We start from the raw sequence: 13175 nt of genomic DNA on the forward strand, positions 1-13175 counted from the left end.
GAAAGTTCTGTCAGGATACCTACTGCAATGGCAGTGTGGCTCAGCTGAATTATGACTGTATCCCAGAGAAATGCAGTCACAGAGGGATGTGCAACCATAACAGGAACTGCCACTGCCACATAGGCTGGGATCCTCCATGGTGCACGGACAAGGCACTTGTGGGAGCACAGACTGTGGACCCCTCCAAGAAGAATTCAGTCAGTCAGGCAAAGTCATGAATCCATGGTATATCTCAGAGTGGTTTTTGGTCACATTTATGCCATAATAGCTGCATTCCTCTATGGTGTTTCTGGAAATGTCAGAACTATAAACACAGAGAAAGTTAAGGAAGAGATTTTTGGACAAGACAATCCATAATTCACCCTCCATCCCCTGAACAACTACAGACAATGCATATGGTGCATCTGTAAAAATACAGTATTGAGGCAGCACAGCTGACATCCACGTTTCCAAGGGTCTGCAGGAGACACAGGGGTCCTCAGGCACATCACGGCTCTGACACCTGGTCTCTCATGGGTCTCCGACCAGCACTCTGAAATAAAACTTGAAAACTGCATGCTTGTGGCCTTTACGTAGTTTTTAAGCCTGTAAGAGCCCAAACTGAGCCTTAGTTTCTGGGAAGAGGACCTGACTCAGAGCTGTGTTTTGAGCGGAAGTGTCTGGTTCCAGAATTAAGAGAAGTTGACACAAGCTCCTTTATTGGCAACTTCATGAGTTTTCTCCAAAACTGCGCTGTTGTTGGGGCGCCTGGGTGGCGCAGTCGGCTAAGCGTCCGACTTCAGCCAGGTCACGATCTCGCGGTCCGTGAGTTCGAGCCCCGCGTCGGGCTCTGGGCTGATGGCTCAGAGCCTGGAGCCTGTTTCCGATTCTGTGTCTCCCTCTCTCTCTGCCCCTCCCCCGTTCATGCTCTGTCTCTCTCTGTCCCAAAAATAAATAAACGTTGAAAAAAAATTTAAAAAAAAACTGCGCTGTTGTGGACTGAAAAGTTTCTCATTCTCTAGGTAATCTGTCTTCCCCCAGTTCCATGTGGGTTCAGGATAATGGAGGGCTACCACCCACCCATACTGCCTGTCCCACACGGGGGTGTCTGTGGGCTGTGAGGAAAGGGGACTGGCATTAGGTTTCACCTAGCCCAAGCTGTGCCTCTCTGGAGAGCAAATTTCCAAATGTGGGAGACTGAGACCATGAGGCTGAAAGGAGCACCCCACAAATCAATCAGAAAGGTAGGCACAAGTGTCTATGGATGACTCTGGCATCTAGAGGGAGCTCGGTGAATGTGAATCCCTGCTCTCTTTCTCTTGCCTACTTTTCAGTGAGTTTACGTTAGATAAGAATCTGCCTAGGGTTCCCACTTTGGTTTTCCAAGCACCTTCTAGAATAACACAGAGGTGAGCCTGTGAAAGTTAGCGAATTCAGCCCCATCCACTCCCAAGAAATCCTGTACTTGCTACACTGTTTTCTATGTCCTGATCATTGCGAATATGGGATGGAGGCCTGCCCTTCCCTGGGTCCTTGTGCCCTCTTGTGTGGGCTCTGTGAGTCATAAATCCTGTGCTTCCATTTCCTTTGTTGGGGGTGTACTGAAACCCCACCTTCAGTCACAAGGGGCCCGCACATCTCATGTACCCCAAGCGAGAGCTCAGATGCCTAGAGAGCTGCCTGTCACCCACTGTGACTTGCTGTTGCCACTTCCTTCAGCAGGTCACAGTCTACATGTTCTTAATTCAGTAAAGAAGTTGAGGTCCCACAATACATTTATCCCCAAGGATGGGATTGGGAGCCTAGCTGATGCCCCCCTACAATGCCTTAGACCTAAGAATGGCACACTCATTCCTCACCCTCACGTCTCAGCTGCTGTGAGAAGGAGCTGGTGCTTCCTGGTGGTCTGTAGCTTTGATTTGGGCTTATGCCAGGTGTTGCCAGAAACCCTCACCCTAAATTATCAGTGCCATAAAAGGTCAGACTCCCTGCAGAGACCAACAAGCAGGCACCAGTCTGGGGGTGCAGGGGTGTGTATTTCCTATTCACCTCGAAAGGAGGTGGACACCGAGGACAGTGTTCCTAGATTAGAGTCGAAGAAGAGGCCAGCTGCTTGGTCCACTGTGTTGCGGCCAGCACCTTGGTGTTGTGCTTGATTAGCCAGCCCTAGCTAGTGATGGAGGCAAATCTACAAGGAGCATCATGGCACCTAGGGTGGAGGACTTGGCCAAGGCAAGCTCCCCCTAGTGGCTGCAATCCTCGCTGCTGTCACCAATGGCTCCCCAACTGTCAGGTGTTGAGTGGGACATCTCAGTGTGGGAGGCCACAGAACACGAGTCTGGGAAGAAATAACTTCTACCCCAGATTTTCCCTGTCACGATCCACTACACCTACATGTCCAAGGACCAGCGTGAGAGACAGAAATGGTGCCAGGCACTATACCATCATGGAAATGCAAGGCTTCCTAGAATCATTTGACCAAAGGGAGGGAGACAAGGACATTGATTGGCTTTTGTGGGTCTTCATCATTGGCTCCGAGCTGTTGCTTACAGCACTTGACATGCTGCAGCGGACTGGATTGGTCCAAGACCGCCAAAGTCATCATTCACTGAAAAACTCAAAGTATCCACAGCCTGTTTACAGAGACACCCTAGAGGAGCCTCCAGACTTTTCACTCTATCAAAAGACCATGACAAGCACACCAAGGCACAGGGCAGGAGACACAGACCAAAAAAAGGGGGAAGGCTCTGAGGAAGACGCTCCCCAAACCCCCAGAGCCCACAGAGGTAGGAAGAAAGAAGCTCTGATTCCTGGACTTGGATTTGTATGGCACGGCAGCACAGACCCACTGGGAGAGACCCAATCCACTTCTAAGATAGAATGGGGACAATTCAAAGAGTATGGGTTTTTTGTTTTTTGTTTTTGCCTTGTGTCATGCGCCCAAGATCCTTGACCATTTCCAACCTGGAGTAGAGACCCTTGACAACACAATCTAAGGAGTTCTTCATGAAGGACCACTCTGACCCTTAAGTCTGTGCCATTACATTCACAGTGGGGGAACAGGACGACATAGGTTCCTGTCCACCTGACAAGAACCTGATCTCAGGACCCACTGTGGAGACGTCTGGCGGAGGAGGGCCCGCGTCCACGCCGACCAGAGCTGGTTTCGTCAGGACACCCTGTGGAGGATTCGAGAGGACTAGGGCCCAGGTCCACACCGACAAGAACCCGGTCTCCTCAGGACCCGCTGTGGAGGATTCAAGAGGACCAGGGCCCACGTCCAAACCCAGAAGAATCTGGTCTCCACAGGACCCCCTGCAGAGGATTCGGGAGGACTAGGGCCTGTGTCCATGCTGACAAGAACCGGCTTCATCCGGACCCGCTGTGGGGGATTCGGGAGGATGAAGTCCCAGGTCCAAACCGACAAGAACCCGGTCTCCTCAGGATCCGTTGTGGAGACTTCGGGCGGACAAGGTCCCGTGTCCACACCAACAAGAATCCGGCTTTTCAGGACCCGCTGTGGAGGATACGGGAGGACCTGGACCTGCGTCCACACGGACAAGAACCCGTTCTCCTCAGGACCCACTGTGGAGACTTTGGGGAGACGAGGGCCCGTGTCCACACCGATAAGAACCCGGTTTCATCAGAACCTGCTGTGGAGGATTTGGGAGGACCTGGGCCTGCGTCCACACGGACAAGAACCCAGTCTCCTCAGGACCCACTGTGGAGGTTTCAGGGGGACCTGGCCCCGCGTCCAAACCGAAGAGAACCTGGTCTCCACAGGACCTTCTGTGGAGACTTCGGGGGGATGAGGGCCCGTGTCCACACCAACAAGAACCCGGTTTCGTCAGGACCCGCTGTGGAGGATGCGGGAGGACAGGGCCTGCGTCCACAACGACAAGAACCCGGTCTCCTCAGGACCCACTGTGGAGGATTCAGGGGGACGTGGCCCCGCGTCCACACTGACAAGAACCCGGTCTCCTCAGGACCCGCTGTGGAGGATTCCGGAAGACGAGGGCCCGCGTTCAAACCGACAAGAACCCGGTTTCATCAGGACCGGCTGTGGAGGATTCGGGAGGACGTGGCCCCGCGTCCACAGGGACAAGAACCCGGTCTCCTCAGATCCCGCCAAAGGAGGAGCAGGTGAGGAGAAAGCCAGGCTCCGGGAAGAGGAGCTTCCGGAACCTGGAGGCTGAGGGGGGCGCTGTTCCCCAGACCCTGGGGGGAAAGGACCCTGCGCAGCGTCGTGCAAGGCGACACTGTGTCCCCCGCGGGGCTTACCTCACCGGCGCCGGGCGGCGGGGCCGCGCGGCCGTGTTCCTGCTCCGCGCCCACTCGGTTCCCGCCGCTTCCTCATGCGGTTCGCGGTCCGGGAGCGGGGTACCCTGGCGGAGCTTGCACTACCGCCGCTCTGGCCTCGCGGGTCCCTTCAGCCTCCGCGCGGGGCGGGGTGTCCCTCCCGAGTCTGCGACGGCGCCGTGGGGAGTTCGGTGCGACACCCCGGAGCTGCAGGTCGCTCCGGGCAGGACAGACGTGCTCACGGGGTCGGTTCCTCCGCGGCCAGGAGCACAGAGCAGCTCTCCGCCCCCAGGCGTCTTCCTGCGTTTCTGTCCCCAGTGCCCTGTCCTGGGACAGCAGGCCTGCCACCTCCTTGCTTACATTTCCTCTGGGGCACGTCGTTCCTTCTGCTGCGGGTGGAAATGGCACCGTCTCTTCCTTTCTCTTTCCGACGGGTCGTCAGGAGCGTGCAGACGTGCACGTGGTGTGTGTGTGTGCTGATCTCCGATCCTGCGAGTGTCCTCGTTTCTCCTTCCGTTGCCCTTGGAAATCACGCCGCCAGTTACGTTACCAGCAAAAGCGGGTTTATTCAGGAGTAGCGGAGAATTGCCATTCGGGCCCAGCAAGCTGTGGCAAAACCGCGGCCGGGTGGGGAGCACACCGAGAGGAACGCTGTTTCGCGGAGAAGAGGAAGTTGGGAGGCTGGTTTTGAAGCGAGGTCCGCAGGAGGAGAGCAGGGCTGCAGGGCGAGCAGGCGCCTCCCGGGCCCGGCTGCAGGCGCGGTGGGTTTCCTGTAGGGGCCGCAGGGAACAGCTTCCCCTGGAGGGGCCTGAGCCTGGGGCTTCTCTCTGCGGAGGGTTCTAATCTTGGGTCTGTAGCGGTGGGTTGTTCCGGAGCCTGACCCTGGGTGCTGGGCTCCGCCTTCCAGCCTCCCCTCCCCGCCTCCCGGGTCCACTTCCGTGAGATGTCCCTTCATTGCTTTTCGCAGTTCTAACAGGTTATTAGTGGCGTCTTGTGGACAACTGGAATTCCAAATCCCACTGCTTCCGCTGCACCCAATCACGTGGCCACCAATTGAACCCTCCCACGTGCCTCTGGCTCACGTGCTGCCTCCTGCAGGGCCCGTGGCCTCTCCGCCTGGGTGAGCTGGGTCTGGGCGTGGGCCTACGTCACAGCGTTTGACCCCTCTCTTGCTTCTGTCATGTGGGGCTGACACTGTTGTTTGGAGGAGTACCTTGCTCTGTGATTTCAGACGTGCAATGAACGTGTCACAGCAGCGCAAATACGCTTTACCTGGACGCTCGTTTCTTTACCGCGTTTGCCACTTCACATGGGATACTTTGGTGCGTTTTAACCCAAACGGGGACGCCCTCCCAAGAAACCACCACAGAACCCCAAATGAGGAAATCCCTGTGTTTCCACTTTAGAACCCAGACCACAGGCCCACTTCAAGTGTCCCCACCTGCCCCACTGTGAAATGTCTTTTCCCATTCTGATCTGGTTTCTTTTGGGGAAGTGCTCCTGAGACTTTCCCCTATCTGTGTAACCTGGGGGGATTTAAAGACCAAGGTGGTTCCTGGGGCTCCTGGGGTCTCAGTCTGCTAAAGGCCAAGTTCACCTCAGGTCGTGATCTCCAAGTTGGTGGGTTCCAGCGCCTGCTTCTGGCAGTGTGCTAACAGCTCAGAGCCTACAGATTGCTTGAGATTCTGTGTCTCCCTCTTGCTAACCCCTCCCCCTATCATGACCTGTCTCTGCTCTCTTTTTCAACAATAAATAATAAATGTTAAGAAAAAAAAAAAACAGCAAGGGGCGCCTGGGTGGCTCAGTCGGTTGGGCGGCCGACTTCGGCTCAGGTCATGATCTTGCGGTCCGTGAGTTCAAGCCCCGCATCGGGCTCTGTGCTTACAGCTCAGAGCCTGGAGCCTGTTTCGGATTCTGTGTCTCCCTCTCTCTGACCCCCCCCTGTTCATGCTTTGTCTCTCTCTGTCTCAAAAATAAATAAACGTTAAAAAAAAAAAGGAAAAAAAAAGAGCAAGATGGTTCCTGAGTGGCCTTTTCTGGATGGCTTCTGTCACTGAGGATGTTTTCTGCATTCACCCATGTTGTGACGTGTATCAGTCCTTCCTTTTTAAATTTTGATTAAATGTACGTAACATAACATTTACCACATAAGTCACTTTAAGCATACAGTTGTCTGGCATTAACTGCATTCACACTGTTGTACATCCATCTCCAGAACGTTGTCATGTTCCCCTAGGGAAACTCTGTATCTATTAAACCCTAAATCCCAATTCCCCTTTCCCCTCGGCCCCTACAGCCACATTCTACTTGGTGTCTCTGAGTATGACTTTTCTGGACACCTCACTTAAGTGGAACCATAGTGTATTTTCCTTCTGTCACTGGCTCATTTCACTCAGCATAATAACTGCCAAGTTCAGACAGTGTGCTAGTGTGTGTCAGAACTCACTTCCTTTTTAAGGCTGAATCATATTCCATTGTGTATATACTACATTTTGTTTATTTACTCACCTGTGAATAGTTACTTGGGTTGCTTCCATCTTTTGGCTGTTGTGAAGAAGCTGCTATGAATACGGGAACATGAATACCTGCTCAAGGCTTTGCTTTAAATTTCCAGATGTAAGTGCAGATGTGGAGTTCTGTGATAGCTTTCTGAGAAACCAGTATTCTCTACAGCCACAACATTTTACTTTATTTCTTTGGATGACAGAATAATATTCCTGTTTAAGGGTCTGCCCCAGGTTGTTTATCCATTCACACACTGATAGACATTTGCATAGTTTCTACAATTTGGCTATTGTGAACTGTGCTGCTATGTATGTGCACATGCACTTTGTTTAAACAACTGTTTTCAGTTCTTCAAGATATACATCTAGGAGTAGTATTGTTGGGCCATATGGTAATTCTATGTTTTTATCTTTTCTTTTTTGGGGGGGGGAATTACCAAACTATTTTACACATAGTCTCCACCATTTTACATTTCCACAAGCAAGGTTGAAGGGTTCCAATTTCTCAACATCTTTACCAACATTTCTTATTTTGTAGTTGTATTGATTAGAGCATTTTTAGTGCGTGTAAAAGGGTATCTCACTGTGGTTTAAATCTCCATTTCCATAAGGACTATTGATGTTTAATATCTTTTCAAGTGGTATTCACCATTTGTATGGTTGCACTGGGGAAAGATATATCCAAATCCTTTGTCCATGTTAAAAATTGGGTTGTCTTTTTGTTGATGAGTTGTAAAAACCCTTTATACATTCTGCATAACAGGCTCTTACCAGACAAATACTGTGCAAATATTGTCTTCCATTAGGCTTTGTCTTTTCACTTTGGGGATAGCATCTTCTGGTGGACAAAGGTTTCTAATGTTGAGAAAACTAAATTTATCTACTTTTTCTTTCCTTGCTTGTGCTTTGGTGTCATCTCTACCAGCATTGCTAAACCCAATGGTCATGAAGATTTATCTCGATATATTGCTTCCAGAGGTCATAATTTTACATTTAAACTGTTGATCCATTTTGATTTGAATTTGTATATGGTGTGAGGCATGGACACAATTTCATTCCTCTGCACATGGATAGCCAGCTGTCTAGCACCCTTTATTAAAAAGACCATTGTTTCCCCAATGTCATGTTGTCTGCTCTTGTCAAAATTCAGTTGACCAAAGATGAAGGGGCTTATTTCTGGGTTCTCCATTAAATCTCACTGACCTGTACGTATCTTTATTTTTGTAATGTTTATTTATTTTTGAGACAGAGAACACACGAGGCCCAGAGAGAAAGGGAGAGATAGGAAACTGATTGGTGTGCAAAGGAAAGGGTTTGGATACACCTGAGAATGATACATTTCTTTGACCTGTGGTTATTTGGTTGTCCTATAACTTGATTATGTTCATCTAAACTCATAGAATCTTATAATAAACATGGTCATTTGCCATATTTAAGTTATTTCTGTAAATATCTCATTACTTTATTAGATAAAATTTTATAAAATTATTTCTATAAATACTTATGTCTTCACTGTGTATTGTGTTCCTTCTTAGCTTGGTGGTTGTCTGATGACAATACAGAGTACATAGATAGGATGGACCAGTTGTGTAGGGGGGACAGATTTAGTTCAGTTCATGAAAGTGACAGTTTCTAATGCAACACTGTGGGGTCAAGGGGCTGAGATGGTGTGCAAAATAATAACATCATGGGAATGAACTCAAGGCTATTGTGAGAGAGTCTGTCATGTTTTATCATACAGTTCTTTCCTCAATATGAAGTATTATTAGGAGACCTGCCAACCTAGCAAACTGTTGTTAAATCCACAGGAAATGAATGGAAGAGTCCACAAGGAGGCTGGCAGGTGGTGGATGCAGGGAGGGAGCCTGGTGGGCAGAAGCCTGGTGGTTGAGCAAGGGCCTGGAAGGAGCTGTAAATGTTAGGCCAGAGGGACGATGGTCCAGATCCAGGACAGAGCTCTTGTCCCTGCACATCCCAGAGCTCAGGACATCCTGGGAAGGGAGACCCTGGGAACAAATGGGAGTGGAAGCAAAGCCCCAGAGGGAGGAGGAATCTACAAGGAGGCATGTGCTACCCTATGTGGAAGCTGTATTCAGAAAATATTGAAGTCATAATTATTTCTTTTGTATATCTCAAGTTGGTGTCAAATATTCTTTGCTGTATGAAATTATGGTCTTTTAAAAAATATTGCCAATAGTGGATAATTTCATTCAAATACTTTCATAATGATGTGAATCCTCTATTATGACTTTAATATAACATAAAATAATCTATTATCTATCTATCATCTATCTACCCTCTATCATCCATCACCTATCCACTTATCATCTATCTACTATCTAGCATTCTGATCTCTATTTGAAGTCTATTCAGCTAACTCAGCATTTATCCTCTTGGCACATGCCTTCAGGACTATGAACACATTTTCTACCATTTCTTTAGGCTCCGGATGTTTAGATTCCAATGATGTCCAGGTCAGCCAATCCATTTTCATTAATGTGGTTGTTTTAGTGCCATTAACTTCTTACCTCAGATACTGATGGTCTCTGTGCCATATCAGTGAAGAGTCCCCCACTTTTCTGTGACATCTGTGCCTCCTCCGGGAGTTAACAGCCCCTTGTGTTGGATGGGGATTTCTCAGGAGATGGAGACACCAGCCATGCATGGGAATCATATCTGCAGGTGACAGAAAGGTGTCCATGTCTTGGTGTCTGTGCACTTAAAGATGTCGGCACTGCTTCCAAGCTTTGCAGATGACTGAGGAAGCAAACCCCATCAGCAGAGAACCATCAAGATCAGAAGTCTCCAGGTGTGCCCATGCTTTGCAGGTAGTTGTCAGGTGAGGTTAATACATCAGTGTGGAAACTAAAAGAAATGTGATCCTGGGAACAAGTGTCCTTTGCTTGTTATATTTACACCAGACTGGACATCAATATAGATGTTTCCTATGCAGTTATGTGAGGAATGGCTGTTAAAATTGAATGTATTTAAAGACTTGATTTGGAAAGTTTTCTGGAGAAAATATGGATCCCTTCAAATATCTTTTGGACAGATAGAGTATAGTGAATTGTGATCCACTCATTTGTTCACTATCTGATCAGAAAGGTGAGGCCATCACTTGACCTGCCTCCAACACAATTCAAAGACCAAGTGCTGCCTTCACCGAGGACCAACAAGCCTGTGGATCAACAAAGAGATGCCCACAGGTGGACCTGGAAGGACCAGGGGAGCCTGACTCAATTTTTGTCCACTTATAAGGGCATGCTCCCTCCCACACAGACAAACTTCTCAAGATCTAGAGTAAACTCCAATCTCAGGGAGTGGGAGCCCATAGCTCTCTCCTCAGACAGAGCTGAAGTCCATAAGGAAGGCAGAACTGTATTCGAGAAACAGAAGAGACTGTAGGGCCTTCCTTGTGCCTGGTGAGAGGTCCCAAAGGTGAGGGTTTCAGATGTCAGATGTGGGATGATGGGAATGGTTGTGACTGCTGGTGAGTGGCCCAGGCTGAGTCTCCTTGTCCCCAGGGGTCCTGTCCCAGGTGCAGCTGCAGGGAGCCTTGCAGATGGACTACCCCTTCATCCCTCCAGACTGTTACTACCTCGGCCACCTGGAGGAGATTCCTCTTTCCATGGTCACCATGGACACGTGCTATGGGGGCCTTGAAGGTATCATGAAGTTGGATGAACTTGCCTATGAAGTCAGACCCCTCAGCGATTCCCAACGGTTTGAACACATTGTTTCTCAGATAGTGGCAGACACCAATGCAATGGGACCTACTTATAACCTGGGATATAAGGGGGATAGGAACCCCCTGTTCTCTCAAGCAAATATCAGTGCAGCCCCCAGGATCTCTAGTAAGTTGTATTCATCCCATCATGGAATTTTGAAAGGACTTGTTCTCGGTTCCAAAACAATGTATAGTGTGTTCAACAATGTGTCAAAATGTGCCCGATTCCTCATAAGGCTTGTTAGTTTGACTGACTCAATGCTTCAAGGTATTGATGTAAGGCATTATATTTCCTCCATGGTCATTTATAATCTGGAAGATCCAGTTGTCTTGAACAATTTTCAGGTGCCAGGGAGTCCGATTCATATCTACTTTCAAAGACACTTGTTTGTTGCTTTTCAACCACATACAGCTTTACTTATGAACAAAGATGCACCACATGAACTTCAGTTTCAGCCAGCCACATATGCGGTATGCGGATCAAAATCCATCATCTCGCTTGCTTCTCTAGGCAGACATTTTTTATTCTTGTCTGTGTTAGTAGCACAAAAAATTGCATTATCTATTGGTATTTTTTATGACAATCAGTTTTGTACATGCCAGAGGAGGTCTACCTGCATTATGAATCAATACCCTATTATGACAGATTCTTTCAGTAACTGTTCCTTCATTCATATGCAGCATGTAGTGGTGAATAATTTTTGTGAGTGCATATTTGACTCAGGACTTTCCTATTTCAATAAAAGCCTGACTCACGATCGTTGTGGAAACTATGTAGTGGAGCCAGGTGAGCAGTGTGACTGTGGCTCCTTCAAGCAGTGCTACAACAATCCCTGCTGTACGAGTGATTGTATTCTAACCCCTGGCAGCAAATGTAATACAGGCAGATGCTGTACAAACTGCACCTATTCCGATGCTGGGACACTCTGCAGGCCAATCCAAAATATATGTGATCTTCCAGAATACTGCCGTGGGGTGTCCGTGGAGTGCCCTGATGACTTCTATATGCAAGATGGAACCCTGTGCACTGAAGAGGGCTACTGCTATCATGGAAACTGCACTGACCGCACTATGCACTGCCAAGAAATCTTTGGCAGAAATGCTGTGAAGGCTGAAAATGTCTGCTATACCATAAATCAAAAAGGCAGCCGATATGGACACTGCAGAAGAGACCCAGGGGTATTCAAATCTAAACCCTGTTCCCCCACAGACATGCAGTGTGGAAGGCTGCAGTGTAGTAACGTCACGCATCTCCCTCAGCTGCAAGAGCATGTTGGATTTCATCAGTCTGAGATTTCAGGGTTCTGGTGTTTTGGGCTGGATTTGCATTGTAGCACAGGAACAACCGATATTGGTCATGTGAGAACCGGTACCCCCTGTGCTCCTGGAAAGTTCTGTCAGGATACCTACTGCAATGGCAGTGTGGCTCAGCTGAACTATGACTGTATCCCGGAGAAATGCAGTCACAGAGGGATATGCAACAATAACAGGAACTGCCATTGCCACGTAGACTGGGATCCTCCACGGTGCACTGAACGAGGCACTGGTGGGAGCACAGACAGTGGACCCCTCCAAGATGAATGCAGTCAGTCAGGCAAAGTCGTGAATCTGTGGTATATCTCAGAGTGATCTTTGCTAGAATCTATGTCTTAATTGCTGCATTCCTCTTTGGTGTTGCCGGAAATGTCAGAACTATCAACAGACAGAAAGTTACGGAAGAGACTGTTGATCAAGACAATGCATAATTCAGCCTCCAGACCCCTAAACAACTATAGACAATCCACGTGGCTCATCTGTGAAAATACAGTAATGAGGCGGCACAGCTAACATCCACGTTTCCAGGGGTCTGCGGGAGACACAGGGGTCCACAGGCACATCATGGACCTGACACCAGGTCTCTGATGCATCACTGAGCAGAACTCTGAAATAAAACTTGAAAACTGCATGCTTGTGGCCTCTATGTATTTTTGCAAGCCTGTAAGAGCCCAAACGGTGCCTAAGACTCTGTGCAGAAGACCTGAGTCAGCAGCTGTGTCTTGGGCTGAGGTTTCTGGTTCCAGAAATAAGAGAAGTTGCCACAAGCTCCTTTAGGGACAAATGCATGAATTTTCCCCAAAACTGTGCTCTTGCACACTGAGCTTTGTCTCATTCTTCAGGTGACCTCTCATTTCCTGGTCCCAATATGGGTTCAGGGTGATGGAGGGCTACCACCCACCCATACTGCCTGTCCCACACTGGGGTGTCTGTGGGCTGTCAGGGAAAGGGACATGGATTCGATCCCAGCCAGTGCAAGCTGTGCCTCCCTGGAGAGCAAATTTCCGAATGTGGGAGACTGAGACTATGAGGCTGAAAGTAGCCCCAGTGAAATCAATCGGAAAGGTAGGCACAAATGCCTATGGATGTCTCTGGCATTCCGAGGGAGCCCGATGAATATGAACCCCTTTTCTCCTTCTTTTCTATATTTTTCAGTGAGTTCATCCTTAGATGAGGGTCTGCCTAGGATTTCCACTTTGGTTCTCCCAAGAACCTTCTAGAAATCTTGCAGAGTTGAGCCTGTGGAAAGTTAGGGACCCTTTTTCTAAATATTTTTTTACTATTTTTACAGTTGTCTAGAATATATTTTAAATCATAATAGTGATATTAAAGTCTGTTTATTTTCTTCTGAA

General features: G+C 48.6%; 1 protein-coding gene across 1 annotated transcript; it reads left to right on the forward strand.

Annotated features, from left to right (window-relative positions):
- The first annotated feature begins 3787 nt into the window (after positions 1-3787).
- On the forward strand, positions 3788-12254 carry LOC124512374 (disintegrin and metalloproteinase domain-containing protein 26A-like). The gene is given in 7 exon segments (XM_047079886.1): positions 3788-3825; positions 3966-4673; positions 4851-5039; positions 5246-5398; positions 9508-9610; positions 10321-12073; positions 12076-12254. Coding segments are annotated over 7 exon segments (3123 nt in total).
- The last annotated feature ends 921 nt before the right edge of the window (positions 12255-13175 follow it).

The sequence above is a fragment of the Lynx rufus genome, unplaced genomic scaffold (assembly GCF_022079265.1).
Source record: "Lynx rufus isolate CCGP_SWC_20201006 ecotype Redwood Valley unplaced genomic scaffold, mLynRuf1.p SCAF_17, whole genome shotgun sequence".
Taxonomy (NCBI): Eukaryota; Metazoa; Chordata; class Mammalia; order Carnivora; family Felidae; genus Lynx; species Lynx rufus.